This window comes from Gobius niger, assembly GCF_951799975.1.
Source record: "Gobius niger genome assembly, chromosome: 9".
NCBI lineage: Eukaryota > Metazoa > Chordata > Actinopteri > Gobiiformes > Gobiidae > Gobius > Gobius niger.
Window position 1 is genome coordinate 6,903,640 of NC_136860.1, and position 20,177 is coordinate 6,923,816.

The 20,177-nt window shown below is 44.3% G+C and overlaps 1 protein-coding gene across 1 annotated transcript in view; it reads left to right on the forward strand.

The window, feature by feature from the left end:
* LOC306967716 (mitogen-activated protein kinase kinase kinase kinase 4-like) overlaps positions 1 to 20,177 on the forward strand; it is a 60,459-nt gene that overhangs the window by 10,891 nt on the left and 29,391 nt on the right. Inside the window, 12 exon segments of the mRNA XM_079562857.1 lie at positions 2,273 to 2,398; positions 2,628 to 2,738; positions 4,164 to 4,254; positions 4,804 to 4,934; positions 6,903 to 6,957; positions 7,630 to 7,708; positions 7,800 to 7,975; positions 10,476 to 10,548; positions 10,621 to 10,831; positions 13,363 to 13,524; positions 15,031 to 15,117; positions 19,687 to 19,842. Coding sequence (XP_079418983.1) covers positions 2,273 to 2,398; positions 2,628 to 2,738; positions 4,164 to 4,254; positions 4,804 to 4,934; positions 6,903 to 6,957; positions 7,630 to 7,708; positions 7,800 to 7,975; positions 10,476 to 10,548; positions 10,621 to 10,831; positions 13,363 to 13,524; positions 15,031 to 15,117; positions 19,687 to 19,842 — 1,458 coding nt within the window.

The window sequence follows — 20,177 nt, forward strand, 5'->3', positions numbered from 1 at the left end:
ACACAGGAGAGAGACGCTCGGGACAGGGACAATGGTCCGTCTGAGAGTGTCCTTCATTATACTGGTGACTTCATCCCATTATTGAGTCACTGGGAGGACTATGATTATTATTATTTGTGAATGTCACCAACATCGGCCTCATTTTCCCAGACGACTTGCCCTTTTCGTCTCATTTGTATTTGAGATTTACTTATAACATTTTGCTTCTGAAACACAGCGAATAATTATAATCTTACTCGAGTCCTTTCCCCTGATAGGGTGATGTGACTCCGTTTTCTGCATTGTATTGAAAAGCCATCGGGGATTATTCATTGGAGTGACTCTTTTATTTGCATTTTTTCTTTAAAAGTATGGCCATTTGGGGAAAATTACAAATTACGGGTACCCAAAGGTTGTTGGATTGAAGCGTCCCAGGTGATGAGTGGAAGTCTCGCCAAAGCAGGTCCACTTTGATCTCATCGACCCATAAAATCATAATAATAATTTAATAACAATTCCTTGTACTTCTGGACACTTCAGGTCGGGTAGCTGCTGAAAACGGCAGCGCTGGTACATTATTGATTCCTGGTGGCTAATTTTTCAAGTCTTTGACCTTTAGTTTGTGTCTTTTCCTGTCATCTCACTTCTTACGACCTCGTTGGCAATTGGCAACACAACGTTTGTTCGTTCTCTGGTCCCGTCCTAATATTTTGCATCCCTCTGACCAGCTTTTAAGATGAGTTTTTCAGATGTCTTTTCCTTCCCATTTTGTGTCAGGGAAAGAATCTGCATAATAATAACACCTGATTCAAAGCGCGGACCTGCTTTGGCCAAACTTCCTCTCAGTACAAATCACCTTGGACACTTCAATCCAACAGCCTTTCAGTTTTACACCCGTTTGGAGTTTGAAAATGTGAAGCAAGACGATGAAAAATACTTGTTGGGAAAAGTTCTTTACAGCGTTTATAAGAAACATGTACATATTTTTTGGTATTTGCGGCATTAAAAACATAGTATTTGGTCATTAAAATGGCGTTGAAAGTATTAAGACCATTGTAGACCATGATATTTCGTGTCTCTTCTGTCTCTGTATTGTTTTGTCCATGTAACAGACTGGGGAGGTCCTGTGGTAGTCTGAGCAGGGAAACACCAGACCTCTGATGTGGTCGGGGCTATTGTGCATTAACTGCACGTCGGCCATCTTGGTTTGCTGACACACACGTCCCAGTGGAGCTCCCTCTTTGTTAGCACTCGTGACCGCAGACTGAGAATAAAGACGGGACAAAATACGCTGTTTATGATGACCATCTCTGAGACTGTTGTGTTTGTAGTCGGGCACTTGGGACTGTAGGTCTTCATTTTAACAGTTCACCTATCATATTTATAATGCGTAATGTTTAATGGTTGTGGGGTAAATAAGATGTTTTGGAATAGTTTTTCCTCTTTTCATTGCTTGTTTGGCATGTTGAACGGAGAAAAAAATGGGACAAAGGAGTGTAGCAAAATTGAAAAGTCAAGGCAAAGTCCAAGAATCACATGTTTTTCAGATAGGGCTGACCTTTTGAAAAAAGAAATAATGTATTTACAGCCTTTTCTTCTGCAGTAAGTTTTGGGAATTTGGAAGAATAAAATGGATGATTTTTTGTGTTAAATCAAGGAGGAAAGTTTTTGTTAGTGCACCAGGGGTGTCAAGCTCATTTTGAGTTTTAGGACGAAATTCCGCTCCCATGGGGGGTCGCTGGCCACATATACCGTAAACAGGGAAACACTGTTGAGAAAACATGATTCAATAAATGAATGATAAAAAATAAGCTGTGATTTTAAAATAAAAGCCCGACAGGCCTCAGAAATAAATCTTACACAAGCCTGTGTCACAAGGCTTGTTGCCACAGCTGCCCTGGGGCAGACTGACCATTTACCACATGGATATAATGTGTGGTTTATATCCTTCTTTAAATTTGTCACACAATAAAAGGGAAACTTCGCACATCAATTACTAGAGGCAGGTTCGTAGGAGATGAGGGAAAATCCCAGCATGCATGAGTAAAAATAATAATACTTCCCGCACACTGCCAACCTTGCAAAAATAATTTATGAGGGTTAGGTCAACGTTTCGGTCCTGAGACCTTCATCAGGCAAATTTGTCACATGAAGTGAGTACAAACTCATTTACGGCTTTTTATATACTTGAAGGAAACAAAATCATGATAACCGTTTATCACTTTTTATCACTGCCTAAATAAGCAACATGCGTTATCCCAACCCTTAACCCCTGCGACGTGTTTGTGTCCAGGACGAGGAGGAGGAGATCAAGCTGGAGATCAACATGCTAAAGAAGTACTCCCACCACCGGAACATCGCCACGTACTACGGCGCCTTCATCAAGAAGAGCCCGCCCGGACACGATGACCAGCTCTGGGTACGTCCTCTCCACTGTCTCTGAGGCTGGATAGAACTCTACTTTTACAGTTAGATACTTTTTTTTTGTATTTTGTGAATGTGTAGCCGTAGTTTTGACACATGGTGATGATAGAGCTCGTTGCTTGTTTTCTTTCCTGGCCTCTATGAAGTTATTGAAGTCAAATAGATGCATCAAACCATGAGTGAGCTCGTGTATGTGACGTGAGCGTGTGCTGTGCTGTGTGCAGCTGGTGATGGAGTTCTGCGGCGCCGGCTCCATCACTGACCTGGTGAAGAACACCAAAGGGAACACCCTGAAGGAGGACTGGATCGCCTACATCTCCAGAGAGATCCTCCGGGTGAGAACACACTTCCCAGCCGGACTGATGTATTAGGCTGTGACTGTATGATCTTTGTTTACATACAATAACTGTATCATGTCTGAACACTTTTTTAGATACTGTAAGATGTACTTGTCTTAGATATTTATTAAAAAAAAAACATAGAAATAATTATACACACTTGTTAAGATCTGCAAAAAGAAAGTATTATTATGATAAAATAAAACATAGTTCAAGTAATATTAAAAATACATGGAAGATTATCAACCAGTTACTGCAGAAAGATATAGCCTCAGATACGAATACACCATCTGTTTTTGTAGATGGTGTAATAATCGTTTTGATAGAGCTCTAATGAAGATCCATTGGAATAATAGCCTCCCATATCAAACAAATAGATGAAATAATTTTGATAATCAATTAAAATCCTGTGCCCCTGGGCATGATGGCATATCTGCCCGGCTTATAAAGCAAATTGAACAATTTATTCTGATGCTTTTAGTGCATATCATCTTATTGTCTTTAAAAACAGGAGTTGTCCCATCTGATCTAAAGGTAGCTAAGGCGATCCCCTACTTAAAGCGGAGGATTGACATGTTTTTCGAAAATATTGGATAAGGTTATACACAATAGAATTCTCACCCATTTATACAACTATTTATTTTTTACAGGCATTAATGTGGTTTTCATAAACAGTACTTATATGGCATTAGTTCATTTGGTAGATGGTGTTACATGTGCGTTAGATAACAGCAACTACACTTGTAGTATTTTAATGGACTGTCAATCATAGCTACTCTCAAAACTGCACAAATACTGTTTCCATAATATTGCATGGTATTAATGTGTGCAATCCAGATAGGGCAAGTATACATTGTGGAGTCCCCCAGGGATCCATTTTAGGGCCTTTACTATTGTTAATTTGTATAAATGATCATTATATTATTTTTTGTGGTAAAAAAAAAGAAATCCCTATCAATACCAGTAGAAACCAAATTTGCGTTGGAAGCATGTTGAGGGGGTAACTAAAAAAGTGAACAAATCACTGGGTATTACAGTATAAGTAAGTCATCAGGTTAACTCCAAATGTTTGCGTCGTTTACAGTTGCAGCCCATTCTACGCAGCGAACACCGTCTGCAAATGTATTTGTTAAACTTAGCTTAACTCTTAGTATTCTTAATATTATTTATAGTTTAAATGTTTATCAAGTTTGTATTTTTATGCACAGAATTCAGTTTAATCAAAGCGTTATACCAGAGCACTTTAGGTTTGACTTTAAAGCCTCTTCCTGCACTTTTATTGTTATATCTTAATGCTATAATGGATTGTTTGCTATTATGTACAAAACTAATAAATAAATAAGAATAAACACCTAAATCTTGAACCTTCTACGCCCCCTCCCCAGTGGGAATGTGTCCTAACTGTCCCTTGTCCCGTCCCAGGGCCTGGCGCACCTCCACGCTCACCACGTCATCCACAGAGACATCAAGGGACAGAACGTGCTGCTGACGGAGAACGCCGAGGTCAAACTGGGTACGTCCTTCACGCAGCTCTGTGTTTGTCATTTCTGCTGTGATGCACACGGCCTCGCAGCAAAAAGGTCCTTTCCCGGGATACATGGGGCCTGGAGTTTGCAAGTTCTCCCTGTGTCGTCACAGGTTTTCTGCAGGTGTTTCCCCTAAATCATGTACAGTAGGGTCGCTTAAAGGGATTATAGGGGCCAGAAACTCCTCCCCTCAGAATGACCCAGTTCAGGTGAGTACTGTTGAAAATCTTTGCTAAAATGGAACACCCTTGGACAAATGAGAGCTTATACAAAAAACAGGACAGCTCCAGGTTTTGCCAAGTGAAATCTGCCAATGTAGATAAATGACATTAAATCAAAAATGCCAAAATGATAACGATGAAAACTGCTAATGCAAATAATAAAGTCCGTATGAACAAGAAGGGAAAGCTTGAAGCCGTTTCATACAAAACTGGTTGTATGAAGTCATTTATGCAGAGTGTCCATTAAAACCTGCTGTTCTAGTAATAGTAATATTACTCTAAATGCTCACGTGTGTGTGTGTGTGTGTCCTCCAGTGGACTTCGGCGTGAGTGCCCAGCTGGACCGCACCGTGGGCAGGAGGAACACCTTCATCGGGACGCCGTACTGGATGGCCCCGGAGGTCATCGCCTGTGATGAGAACCCCGACGCCACCTACGACTACAGGGTGAGGACAGACACATGGGAGGCTCCCCTCCCACCCCACCATGTCTGGAGAGAGGCCAAGAGGCCGATGGGGCAGACTGGATGGAGGATTATGAGTCCAATTACATGAAATGATTGTTTCAAAATGCAAAAACCAAGTCAGATTCACTTATTTGGACAGGATTAAGAGTTTTTATATATAGCTTATTCAAATTACAATACACACAGTCGAATAATAGACACATATGTAACCCTTTATTTAAATTTTAAACTAAATATGTATCAATCAGGGTTTTTGCTAGTTGGCTGTCCGTCGTGAAATTTTCCAGGAGATTGGCGACCCACAGGTGCATTTACTTTTAGAAAAGTGTGTTCAAGGAATAGGCCACCGTTTTTACATACTGAGATATGTTCTTACCTTAGCTTTGACGAGTTCTATAGGACCTGTCTGGTCTTCCCCCATGCCTTCAATCACGTAAACACAGCGCAGACGGCGTTAGCGTTTAGCCTCTCCTGCTCTCCAGTATAGCTCCAAAACTGGTCAAGATAGAAGCTACCAAGCTCTTCCACGTTTTCCCTATTTAAATATGGTTACGTGAAGTGTTCCACTACAAAGTATAATTACACAAAATTAAACAATGTGGATTTTCTATGCGGATAAAAGGGGGAACTATATTGTAAGGCATAATAATACCAGGAGTAGTTCGAAATCCGCGCAGTAATCTTCACTTTACTGCGCAGTAATCTTCACTTTACTGCACAGTAATCTTCACTTTACTGTGCGGATGCCAAACTACTCCTGGTATTATTACGCCTTACAATATAGTTCCCCCTTTTATCCGCTTAAAAAATCCACATTGTTTAATTTTGTGTAATTATACTTTGTAGTGGAACACTTCACGTAACCATATTTAAATAGGGAAGACGTGGAAGAGCTTGGTAGCTTCTATCTTGACCTGTTTTGGAGCTATAGTGGAGAGAGGGAGAGGCTAAATGCTAACGCCGTCTGCGCTGTGTTTACGTGACTGAAGGCACGGGGGAAGACCAGACAGGTCCTATAGAACTCGTCAAAGCTAAGGTAAGAACATATCTCAGTATGTAAAAACGGTGGCCTATTCCTTTAAGAACTCAAGAGCTAATGAACTCGCGTAGATTATTGTTTAAACTCGTGTGTGTTCAGTTTCTCGTAGCAGCTCCTCTGGGAGGAGGCATAGCTGGGTCTGAATCGCTCTGGGTGACTTTTGATCAGTTTATCCCACGCTTTGCATTGTCCCTCTATAATATTTCAACGGTGAAAGACTTAAACGCATTTGTTTTGCACCTGAAGCCACGTTGCAGATGTGGGAGAGCACCTTCCAGCACTGCCCCGGTGTGCAGCAAACACCACGGACAGAGCTGGAGGGAGACCGCGATGGGGTTTGCACCTGTCTGAGTTATTGTGCAGATTCGTGGGGCACGTATGAAAGGAACCGGACTCACTCACTTATATTAAAGCACTTGTGTAGCGCTCTGTCTTTGATTAAATGTAGGTACACTTTGTTGATCACATCATACAAAATTCATTAAATTATTTTTATGTCTGGTCAGCCGGCCAAAGTGTCTGGGGTTAAATAAGAAAGCATCTTCAGTCTGATGGGTGGATTGAATGAATAATATTACTAAAGTTCTTAACACCTTTAAGAGTAATAGCTACCTGTATAGGCCATGGTTCTCTTGAATTGTTTAACTCAGAGAAGTCATGCATTTGACGGTTTGCTTTGTAAAATCGTCCGAGTTAACGGCCCTGATCTAAACATTGAAGATCTGTGGATAAACCTCTAAAGAGCTGCCCAGAAATCTTTCTTCTCTGGAAGTCTGGAAGGTACAGATACAGACTGCCCAAGGTTTAGTTGTGGTCATTTTCTCTCTCTTCTGTTATCTTTGAAAATGTAAAAGACTGATTTTGCTGCTTGGCTCAGTCTAATAATGCACTGTCTGTGTCCTCTCTCAGAGCGACCTGTGGTCCTGTGGAATCACTGCTATAGAGATGGCGGAGGGAGCTCCACGTAAGTGTCTCTGTCGACGTGTTCATTTCACCGACTACAATGTTTCAGCATAGTTTGAGTCAAAGTAATCTGTTTGCCGACTGAAACCAAGCTAAAATGAAAGGAACGTACTTCATGGTGACTAAAACTATGACGTAAACCTTCAGAGGTTTTTGGTAAACGATAAGAAATGAAAAAAAGGGAATAAAATATCGAAGCTTCCAATTACACAGTCATTTTCGACTTCAAGGCTCAAGGAACAAGTCTGGTGCTTTGAATTTATAGCTGTCAGTGTTTCTCATAGTATTCAGACAAGCCCTATCTCATAGAATATTTGACTTTACAAGTACCGCCACAGACCTTTAATGTGTTAGACATGTTCATCAACCTAAACTAAATTTGACATGTTGACCAAAAATGACTTGAAAACAGACTAACTCTGTCTTATCTTGCCTTGTGCCGTTACTCGGAAACTTGAACATGATGCTTCTCCTTGACATCCACAGAAACATTCTCTTTGTGGAAACATTGTAATAATCCAGAAATAAAAATGAGATGCTAAACAACTGCAACAGAAAAAGTTAGTTCTGTGTATTCCAGCAGCTCTGGCCGTGATTGTTCTCTTGAGTGAGCAGCATGAGATAAAGTTATAGCCTAACTCTTTATATGTGTGGTGGTTTTGTCTTCCTCCAGCGCTGTGCGACATGCACCCCATGAGAGCGCTGTTCCTCATCCCCAGGAACCCCCCTCCACGGCTCAAGTCCAAGAAATGGTCTGTATCTGTCTGTCCTCATCGGCGGAGGGTCCGAGTGACCGCCATCTAAACCCAGCACCCGTCTGTGCGTGTGTTTGTGCAACCCCAGGTCCAAGAAGTTCTTCAGCTTCATCGAGGGCTGCCTGGTGAAGAACTACACCCAGCGCCCGCCCACGGACCAGCTCCTCAAGCACCCGTTCATCCGGGACCAGCCCAACGAGAGGCAGGTCCGCATCCAGCTCAAGGACCACATCGACCGGACCAAGAAGAAGAGGGGCGAGAAGGGTCAGTATCCTCACGCAGGCTCACGGGCTTCGAGTACTGTTCATGTAAAAGTACTTAGAAGAAGAGGGGCGAGAAGGGTCAGTATCCTCACGTAGGCTCACAGGCTTCGAGTACTGTTCATGTAAAAGTACTTAGAAGAAGAGGGGCGAGAAGGGTCAGTATCCTCACGCAGGCTCACAGGCTTCGAGTACTGTTCATGTAAAAGTACTTAGAAGAAGAGGGGCGAGAAGGGTCAGTATCCTCACGTAGACGCACAGGCTTCAAGTACTGTTCATGTAAAAGCAGGGTTCTAGACTGCGACCAAAATGCTCGCATATGCGACTATTTTTAGAGAATGTGCGAGTAAAAAAAAAAAGTGGTAGCACCTGTGCGAGCAAAAAAAATAAAGAAAGTCTAATAGGCTTTATGAGGAGTGCTGCAAATAACGTTACAAACAGCGTCTCCAGAGCACTTCTCTGAGAACACACACACACTGCACAAACACGCTCGCACGCACGCACCACCCAAGCTTTCACTATTATTGAAGAAGTCAGCTGGTAGTTTACGCTAAACGTTTTGTCCAGGCAAGTGCCCCGCTCTCCCTGTTTGTCCGAGGGACAGGTGAAATACAGACAGCAACAGAAGCCACGTGTCCCGACATGAATTAACCTTCTATTATGTTCTGCCAATACGCACTTTCCGACAGCTTATTCCCCAAAGAAGTATCTATTTTCACTTTTATGTTCGCCTTTTGGGGCGGTAGCGCTGCAGCCGAGCGGCGAGCTCACGAGCGCAGGTCAGAGAGAAGCACGCGCACCAGAGGAGGAGACAGGAGCAGAAAGAGTTTAGCGGTTTATGTTCCTACCTGAGCTCGCTCTGATCTCCTCGCGGTCAGAAAAAGCTTGTTTCAGAGCGCAAATATAAAGCTAACGGAGAGCTAACGTAAAGCTAACGGAGAGCTCACAGCTGCTTTTATGGCCCGCCCTCCCCCTCAGCCGCAGCAGATTGAGAATAAAATACAGGAGGTATTTTATTTAGGCTTTAGGCTAAAACAGGTACTTTTTGCCTGTGATTAACACGGTCTTAATTGGCAGTAATACATAATTTAATAAGTGAATATCCTGCAAGTGACAGTGATATTGCAGATTTGGAAAGAAAGAGACAAGCAATTGTCAAGGAAGATGAATAATAATGGATTGAAAACACAAAATTAAAGCAGAACAATGCAAAAAAAATATATAATAAAACTATATAAAATCACTATTATTTTAAAAAGTTTTAACACTATTTTAATCATAGTGATCAATTATAATTTATTTCGAACATGTTTATAACTGTCCTTGTTTTAAATTTATTAAAATGGTGAATTTTGATATTGTGTCTCGAGTCTGTGCGACCAAAATATTGTCTGTGCGACCAAATGAAAACGTTGGTAGCGCCAGCGCTACTAAAATAAAAGTTAGTCTTGAGCCCTGAAAAGTACTAAGAAGAAGAGGGGCGAGAAGGGTCAGTATCCTCACGCAGGCTCACGGGCTTCAAGTACTGTTCATGTAAAAGTACTAAGAAGAAGAGGGACGAGAAGGGTCAGTGTCCTCACGTAGGCTCACGGGCTTCGAGTACTGTTTATGTAAAAGTACTTAGAAGAAGAGGGGCGAGAAGGGTCAGTATCCACACGCAGGCTCACGGGCTTCGAGTACTGTTCATGTAAAAGTACTAAGAAGAAGAGGGGCGAGAAGGGTCAGTATCCTCACGTAGGCTTACGGGCTTCAAGTACTGTTCATGTAAAAGTACTAAGAAGAAGAGGGGCGAGAAGGGTCAGTATCCTCACGCAGGTTCAGGGGCTTCAAGCACTGTTCATGTAAAAGTACTAAGAAGAAGAGGGACGAGAAGGGTCAGTATCCACACGCAGGCTCACGGGCTTCGAGTACTGTTCATGTAAAAGTACTAAGAAGAAGAAGGATCAGTGAATAAATACTTCTTAATGGCGCTAAAGTAAAAGTTCCAAGAAGAAAAGTACGGTCAGCTTAGCCTGGCCAGCCGTCCACTCCTGCTTTTTGGATCGTTCAAAAGCAGGAGCTTCTGGAACTTTGCGAACAGCCAATCAAAATATTTTCTTAAATGTACTTAATAACAATGTACCTGTGTAGATGTTGTTTGCCTGGAAAAAACGCCACATCAACTCACCGATCAGAAGAGGACCACTCAGTGAAGGGCATTCAGCCGGGTTATTAGCAGTTCGTGCATATTGAAACACGAAACATGCCTATGGCCATTTTCCACTGATTAGAAAAAAGTTTAAAATCTGACCCGAGTTGCTAATGACGCTTCGTATCCTTACATTTTTCTGATAAAAGTGACTTAGATGGCTCACATTTGGTCTCTGCTCTTCTAGTTGACGCATCATAAAACTACTAACATGTTGCGTTTCTGTGCTACTTTATGCAACTGTACATTCAATAACAGAAGTGAGAAAAGTTCCAGTGGCTCATGCAGCGACTGTGTTTCCTGTGCGTGTCCTCAGATGAGACTGAGTACGAGTACAGCGGCAGCGAGGAGGAAGAGGAGGAGTCGTCTGAGCAGGAGGGAGAGCCCAGGTAAGCTCTTCACCGGCTCTGCAAACATTTAACACGGACTGCACTTTCCCCTGACGCCGTGTCACCTGACAGCTCGATAGTGAACGTTCCCGGGGAGTCCACGCTGCGCCGGGACTTCATCCGCCTGCAGCAGGAGAACAAGGAGCGCTCGGAGGCCCTGAGGAGGCAGCAGCTTCTGCAGGAGCAGCAGATGAGGGAGCAGGAGGAGTACAAGCGCCAACTGCTGGCCGAGAGGCAGAAACGCATCGAGCAGCAGAAGGAGCAGAGGAGGAGGCTCGAGGAGGTAACCACTCACACGTCTGCACCAGGGGCGTTTGATATTATCAGTCACCGTTATTAGAAAGCCTTGCGTGCTAAATGACTGCTGCTGTCGGCTCCTCCTTGGATCTTTGCAGTCGGCTCGGCAGTGGTGATCCCGGCGTACGCGCTGATCTGTGTAATGAGATTGTGAGAGCTGAATTAAAGAGTTCAGATGAACATGCTGATATTTCCTCTAATAGATTCTACAGTGTTCTCATAAACCGGCGGCTGAGATTCCCCAGGGGCCGCTCTCATTACCCCTGTTATCTGTGGGAGTGGGAGTCTGCAGGAGCTGACCCGGGAAATCAGATCACAAAAACTGACCCATGAGTTGTTTTCAGAGTGTGAAATGTAGCTGAGAACTCTAGGGGCCAGATCTTGTGACTGGCGCAGTCCGTGCGCAACTCTAAACTCAACGTGGTGCACGCGCGATCTTGCATGTGGCGCAGGTTTTGCGCTGAAGGCTGCGGCACTAGGGAGAGGGCGTTATTTAAGAAAAAGAGGCCGACTGAGGCGTGGTTCATTACAAGCAGCACTCGGAGCTGCTCTTCTGTGGCAACCTTCACATTATGTTCCTCTTTACATCACGCTGCCTTGTCTTCTTCCTTAGAATCAACGTCAAATTGAAAACAAAAGGGAAATTGCCTTAAAAAGTCTGTTTGAGCGTAGGTTATGCACGGGCTTACTTTGATAGATCAACGCGCACACCCCTAACACCAAAACAACAACAGTTTTCCATAAATAAACCACACATGCCTTCAAGTGCCGCAACACCACGTCTAATCTGTGTTTTAAGGAGACTTTTCCATCGTGTGTCAGTGTTTACCTCCTGATGATGCTCCTTGTGTAGCCACAGCTCAGTCCAAAAGAAAGAAGCGCATTTTACAGGGCACATAGTAACTTTTTTTTTTTTTTTTTTTCCAATTCAGTCGCTCCAAGAATCCTGCAGCTGTAGCGCAAATGTTCCAATACGCTACAGTTTTCTTGCAACTATACATAACTCTGCAACTCCTCCACAGCCAATATGACAGTTTCTGATCAATTAAATCCTGTACATTTCGTAACTTTGCGCATTCGAACGGTGTTCAACGCGAGGCTGCTGCCTCTCTGTTCCCGCCCGCTCATCTTGGATCTGCAGCGAGTGGCTGCAGCAGCGAAGGGACAGTTTGCGCTATGAACCACAAGATCTGGCCCAAAATCTGCCCAGTGCCCTTAAAAACGATCCATTGTTGGATTACAGGCTTTAAAAATATGGAGGACAGTTTTTCTGTTACGCTTATGACGCAGTATAACCCATGGAGTACAGATGGGAGCGCTTCAACAGTAGAAGAACCAAAGTAAAAGGGATTACTTTATTACAGGGTGAATGATGATGTGAAGTTTAAGTTTAAACAGCCCTTTACTTTCCTACCACCTTCCTAAGCACGTTTCACAGCTTTCAGAGCGCGGAGCTTTACTTGTGCAGTTTTGTTACATCGTCTGCACCAGACCAGCTCAGCGTCAGTGCTTCTCCCAGGTTCACCATAGCTGAAAATGGTTCATAATACGCTACTTTTTGTTATTCCATTCTCCTGACGACACCCATACATGACCGCAGCGGTGCCTGTCACAGCCGAAAACCTCCGCGGGGCTGCAGCTCCGGTTTCCCACAGACCCCCCCCACAGAACCCCTCACCTCCCCAGGCGGGTGCTCCGTGACAGGGCCGGTGCTCGCTGACTGGGCCTGAATGGGACGGTGGAGCGGGGGCTGTGAGAGACCAGTGTGTGGAAATATGATGCTTTCAAGTGCACAGCTGAGGGTTGGAACACGTCTTCATCTGTCATTTCTGTCATGACTGCTGTCAGGGTGCGGATAGGGTTACACATTACAAGTTTGTTCATTTAAGGCTCCAGTAGCCGCTCAGGCTGGCGGTAGGTAGCTCCGTGGCCAGTTTGATACCCATTTCTGCATCGTTGTACCCTCGGGGAATAGCCTGGCCAAACCTTCACAAGGACGCGTAGTCCTGGGTCGGCGCTTTCTCTGTGAGACGTGCCCATGAAGTTGACCCTGTGAAGATTTAGGTTGCTACAAATATGTTTGGAAAAGTTAGCAATGAGTTTGGACACAACCATTACATTTACTGGCCCCCTCTTTCATTGTAAGAAAAAAAAAATTAAAAAAAATAAGACATAGGGTCTTTAAGCGTTCTAATTACAGGTGAGAAAGTTATCAATTAATTTAGAAACGCTATTAGACAGTCAATACCACAGATGTTCCTGGTATTGGTATCAGTGAGTGCCTGAACCTAAACCTGTCCGATACCAAATTGAGCTTTTTATCACGTTACAGTGCTGTTCCGTCATCAAAAACGTACAAGTTTTCTGTTTTTTCTACGACTAAAAGCATGTGTGAAGGACAACGGATGGGGCTCATGAATTATTTGTACATTTTGTGCATCAAGAAGACTTTTCTATGCAAACTGGAAAGACCGTACGGATTAACGGTTTTGCTTTTTCCCCCCGTCTGGCCCACAGCAACAGCGGCGCGAGCGCGAGGTCCGGCGGCAGCAGGAGCGAGAGCAGCGCCGGCGCGAGCAGGACGAGAAGCGCCGCATGGAGGACATGGAGCGGCGGCGCAAAGAGGACGACGAGCGGAGGAGGGCCGAGGAGGAGAAACGCCGGGCCGATCGAGAGCAGGTGAGACTGCAGACACACCGGAGGAGAGAGAGAGAGAGAGAGAGAGAGAGAGAGAGAGAGAGGGGGGGGAGGGGGGGGGTTGATGGTTTACTCTTGAAATTTTCTGTCTCTCAAACTAGGAGAGGCTTTCAGGTCCAAGCGGAAGTCTCCCTGTCCCGCTCCTCATTTTGCAGTCTTATAAACTATCACTTGAAGGCATTAAACTCAACCCACACTGGCATCATTGCTTTTTTTATTGTTGCGTACGTTCGTTGCAAATCCAAATGGGTGTTGTTGACCCACTGGACACAGCTGAGTGTGGCAAAGAGGAGAAATACAGACTGTGGCTCTCGTTCATTATTTTACTGCACTAAGTTTTCATTTAGGCTCAGTCCCCAGAGCGACAAATCTAACAGCCTGTGATTAACAAAACACTTGTGAGCCTTAAAGGAATAGGCCACCGTTTTTACATACTGAGATATGTTCTTACCTTAGCTTTGACGAGTTCTTTAGGACCTGTCTGGTCTTCCCCCGTGCCTTCTATCACGTAAACACAGCGCAGACGGCGTTAGCATTTAGCCTCTCCCTCTCTCCACTATAGCTCCAAAACAGGTCAAGATAGAAGCTACCAAGCTCTTCCACGTTTTCCCTATTTAAATATGGTTACGTGAAGTGTTAGCTAGCTTCTATCTTGACCTGTTTTGGAGCTATAGTGGAGAGAGGGAGAGGCTAAATGCTAACGCCGTCTGCGCTGTGTTTACGTGACTGAAGGCACGGGTGAAGACCAGACAGGTCCTAAAGAACTCGTCAAAGCTAAGGTAAGAACATATCTCAGTATGTAGGTGGCCTATTCCTTTAATCCTTCATTTATTAGATCATGTTAAATATATTTATATTGCATTTTGGTCTATATTTGTACTTTGCTTCCCGTATATTAAATGTATGCGCAAATTGGAAATAATTTAGGTCCAAATGTAGAGCAATAAAAAATGAATATTGTGCGCATATATAGACACACAGTATATATATTTCTTTTGCCCTTTAAAGTACCAATAAGTGTACCGTTAAAGTACTGGTAAGTATTATTAAGAGCAGTAGTATCGCTAAAACCTTAACGATACCCATCCCTACAAAGCAGCCTCCACCAAGGACTAGGAGGAGCGACTTTGAGCAAAACGAGAAAGGCAATACTTATATTTAAAGGTACGACGTTCGCCTCATTCTTGACATTGTCTACAGATTCCTGACAGAGTGCGACCATTCCCAACAGTAAAAGGTTTGTGCCATTAATCACATGGCAACAATTCATAACAGTTTGTGACGCCGCCTCAAAGCCTCTGCCCACGAGTCATCAAATGCCATCCACGATTCAGGATCCTCGGTGATCCGTCGTCATGTGCGACCCGAGCATAAGCCAGGTGAAAAACAGTAGAGCCCAAACTGCACGAGCCCGATGAAGTCGCCGCGTTTCTCCACAAAACAACAGACCAGAAAAACACACTGAGCGCTGTGTTGTGTGATTGGCAGGAGTACATCCGCCGGCAGCTGGAGGAAGAGCAGAGGCACCTGGAGATCCTTCAACAACAGCTGCTGCACGAACAGGCCATGCTACTGGTGAGTGTCTGCTCAGAGCGAGATATCAGGGCCGTAAAATATCTGCAGTTGCGTTCTGGTCTCTTGCCATGTGTCGTGATATGTGGAAGAGTGTGACTGATGTGGATGCGCTGAATAAGTCCTGCTAAAATGAAGTGGTTTGGAGACGCACAGAGGAGACTTTGGTTGGTGTGAAAGCACGAGACGCAAAGAACGATCCAATCCAGGCACAGGGCTTTTAAATGTGGTAGGCTTTCACACTGTTGAGTTTCCACACTTCCACACTTGTTAAACGCTCTCAGTAGTATTACACTCCTCCACGCTCTCTCTCTCTCCTTGGCATGAGTTCAGAACTTTTACAGACCCACAGGAGCAGTTAACGCGCCTCCTAAATCTCCCCCAGTGGAAGCAAGAGTGAAGTCACCGGGAAGTCGGGCTTCAGTTACCCTCTCGGACTTGGCACGGGTTTGGGAGTATGGGTATGAATGATGGTCACCTGCCCCTGCTCACTAAGTGCTGACTAAATGTTTCCTCGCCTCGGAGATTTGAAATGGCTTTAAAATGGCACGGTAATCACAGTGGTCTGCAGCAGAACAGGGGAAGCAACAGATATAGCGATTGGCAATGGAATCTCTGACAAGTGTATGGGGTAAGAAGACTGTCTAAAGGGCCTATCTCATTGGCCTGGAGACTAGTTGGAGACTCGAGTTACCGCTGGTCACGGAAATGTCTCCGAGACGTCCCCTGGAGATACGGCTCTTCCAAAAAAGCTCTATACAAGTTATGTATTATTATTATTTTCTCTGTGCAGTCTCCGTGTGGTCTCCGAGACGTCTCCGCCTGGTCTCAAGCTGTTATGTCACGGATCTTATTTGTTGTCCTTAACCTGTGAGACGTTTCTGTGACGTCCATGCAATGTCCCCGCGGCCTGTTGGAGATCATGAAGAGACGTAACGGTGACGTCGCAGTGAAGTCACAGACATCTTTGCAACTTGGGCTCTGACATTTCATACTTGATGGCGGAAATGTCTCTGTGACTTCTCTGCAATTTCACCTTTACGTCTCTTTGAGATCTCCGACAGGGCTCGGAGACATTGCATGGACGTCACAGCAACGTCTCACAGGTTGAGGAATAGGGTTCACAATTACAACAGCTCAAAGTACCTGGAGACTCGCCTTTTCTCCAGGGGAGCTGGTCTCTAGGCTGATGAGATTGGCCCTTTGCATGAATGCAATCAATCCGAGTTGCTCTCCTCCGGTGAGATAGGGCCTGTAATGAGGATCTTATGATCTTCTACAGTTGTGTATAAATGACACTATTTAGTTTTTATTTTAATTATTTTACTGTCACGGTATATCTTTAATATGGGCAAATACAAAAACAACAGTTATGCTTCTTTATTATTAGTAAAACGGTACACGGAAAGCATTGGACTGTTTCGGTTCAGCACAATTGGTTCAGTCCATTTGATTCATTTATTTAGTCGTTCAAGTTTAAGTGCAGTGGAAACCATGTTTGACACGTTTCACTCAGACACTATTGAGTGACACACTGTGGTGCAGTGGTTGATCCCGGAGCCTCCAGGTAAACTTCAGCTGTGTGGCACTGGCTGCGTCTGACACACATGGCTTCCTCCGTGTGCTTCTGTTGGTTTTGTGCACTGTCATCGCTCTATCTAATGATCTGCAAAATATTGCAGAAATAATCTAATAATGTGGATAAATCTCCTGAATTTTTTGTAATTTGCATTCTTTAAAGGGGGGGTCTTATGCAAAATCGACTTTTTCAAGCATTACATCATGTTATTACGTCATTCCCTCATTAAAAACACGCCTGAAGTGTTGCCTTGGCACATTCACGTATTTTTGAGTAATCTGTAAAAACTCTGATGGCGGCCATTTTAGGGATAGGTTTGCCTGAGTCCTCCTAGGAACGCCCCCACCTCCTAGAGACGCCTCCGAGCTTTCGTCACCAGCCGAGTAACCAACCACTGCTCCTCAGCAGAACCCCCTCCCCACTGATGCCACAGACAGCGTGTGGAGGGGGCGTGTCGGAAAGAGTCAGAGGTTCTTAAAGAGACAGAGACCTATTTCAAGACATTCACTACAGCCATTTTGAGAGAGACATTTTATACAAGGCAGTTATTCTAATTTACTGCATTTACAGACCAACAGAAGGTTTGGTCATCATAGTAGTGTGCTATAGACTGGTGCTATGTGATTGAAAAAAGCATAATACCCCCTCTAAGAGACAATGTATAAATAAAAATGGATATCCACATTATTACCATTTGCAAATGTATTTTCTGTCAGTTTTTGTTTTTCTGCACTGGAGGAATACCGATCCGTGTCCTCCAGATAATTGAACTGAACCGAAATGTAATTTTACTGTACCTTTACCCCCCCGTAATTTACAGCAATCTTACATCATACAAATGTTCCATTACGAAAGGTTGTCATACGGAAATGTTGCACTCTTTAGAAACACAAACAGTTGCGCTCATGTGACAAAACAAAGAGTTTTTGGCTAATATCTCTGTCATTACTGGGCCTACTCAAATGAAGCATAAACTTAAATACATTTTCTCATGAACTCCAAAAGTGGGGATTATATTTCAAAAACGTGTGGCTGATGTGTTTAAAATGATTAGATTATGACTGTTTGAATTGAAGAGTGTGAATGGGTGAATTTGGTTCTTTATCGTAGCATGCTCGATGTAAGTGACCATTTACAGTTTGAACAGGATCTTCTGTCCAAAGACCCTGTCCTCCACATACATGATGCAGTCAGTGTGTCCTCAGGAGTACAAGTGGAAGGAGCTGGAGGAGCAGAGACAGGCCCAGGAGCTCCACCGGCAACTTCAGAGAGAACAGGCCTATCTGCTGTCCCTGCAGAACCACAACATCCTACACTACAACAGCCTCCAGAGTCCAAAGGCCCTCGAGAAGAAGTCTGAGGTCCAGAACAGAGACCAGAGTCCTGAAGTCCACAATAAGACACCGAGAGGAGACCAGAGTCCAAAGGTCCTCCAAGACAAGTCCATGGTTCAGAGGGACCGGAGTCTTGAAGTTCATCACAACAAGACCAAAGGAACCCAGAGTCTGAAGATCCATCCTGACCGATCCATGGTTCAGGATAGAGACCAGATTCTTAAAGTTCACCACAACAAGCCCAGAGAAGACCCCAGTCCTGAAGTCCATCATGACAAGCCCAGCGTCCAGAACATGGACCAGAGTCCTAAGTTCCAGAGTAAAACCAGAGAAGACCAGAGACCTGAGGCCCACAAGAGAAAGTCCCGAGCCAAGACCAGAAGCCAGAATCCTGAGGTATACCACACCTTAGAAGATCAGAGTCCCAATGTCCATCATGAAGAGTCTGAGGTCCAGATTAGATACCAAAGTCTTAAATTCCACAACAAGACCAGAGAAGACCAGAGTGACAAATCCAATGGAGACGATAGCTTGAAGTTCCTCCATGACAAATCCAATGGAGACGATAGCTTGAAGTTCCTCCATGACAAATCCAATGGAGACGATAGCTTGAAGTTCCTCCATGACAAATCCAATGGAGACGATAGCTTGAAGTTCCTCCATGATGAATCCAAAAAAGACCATAGTTCTGAAGTCCAACATGATGAGTGTAGAGTCCAGAACATCGACCAAAGTCTTGAGGTCCATGAGAGAACATCCAGGGTCCAGAAAAGACAGCAGAATTCTGAAGCATATCACAGCAAAACCAGAGAAGACCACAGTCCTGAGATCAACCATGATAAATCCAAAGGAAACCATCATTCTGAGGTCTATCATGACAGGTCCAGAACAAACCACAATCTAGAAGATCTTCAGAATCTGTCTCTGGAGAACCACCTGGACCCTCTTGCCTGCCTGAAAACCCTCCCATACCTGGCTCCCACCTTGGACCAGACCTCAGAGGTGACCACCTCGCCGTGCTGGACTTACTGCCCGCTGCTTGTGTGGACTCACAGTTTCTGGGCTCTTTGCATGGAGGTGCTGCTGTGGAATATTTACAAAAATAATATTAAGCCTGTTGTTTTTGGTGGTATTTCTAGTGTTTTAACCTTCAGTTTCTCTTAAAGGGTTTGCAATCTGGCAATATAATGTGGTGCTGAGGTTAGCTTCACTAACTGTCTAATGGTGTCTGTCAATGGCAAGGAACGTTTTAACTGTTTGTCATTAACTGTGTGGTATTTCAACCAGGAAAGACTCATGTTTAATGGATACACTTTGGTGCTCGGGCAAGTGGAGATGTCCGTGATGAGATTTTGGAAAAAATAGGCCCAATCTATTGTGGCAAGACACAAGGAGGCTTCTAATGCTGTGTTGGCGATGTGGGACGGAGGGTTGTAGGTGAAACATCAGGTAGAAGCAAAGGAGCCAATGCCTTTTAAAGCTCCACTCGGAAAGGGTCCACACGATCTGGGAATCAAGACCCAGGACCTCCTTGTTCTGATTGGTCGACAGACACAGACAAGTGAAAAGAGAAAACCCAGTCTTCCTGGTTGAACTGCCAACTTGGCACTTGAATGTGGCTTCCTCCAAAAACAAGGCATTTTGTCTCCTCTTGTCTAGGCGGATGAGCGATACCGGAAGAACGTCCAGGGCTCCCCACAAGCGGTTCAGATCAAACCGCAGCCGCCTGTGCCCCCGGTCCGCTCCGAGTCCACACACGCCAACGGGAACGCCGCCTCCGAGAACCAGGCCCAGCACCGGCCCGGGGAACCACAGGTAAGACCACTACTCACTATGCAATTCTTTTACAGCAGATGTGACCCAGTCTTATTGCATTATCTGTTTGTTGATGTTGTATTCATCATAGAAGGCTTACCTTCCCCATTAATTGCCGTCTCATTTGTTGTTGTTGGATGTTGTAATTGTAGGCTTTTTTCCCAGCTTTTATGAGGGTAATCTAATGTCGAGGGCTGCGAATTTACAGTTGGTAAGATGTGCTAAAAACAGTTTGGGGCCTGGAGAAAAAATCAGCAAAATATTTCATAAACATCTGTTTTTAAACATCTATTTTTTAAACAAAAAGTTTCTTTTTCCATTTGAGTTGGAACTAA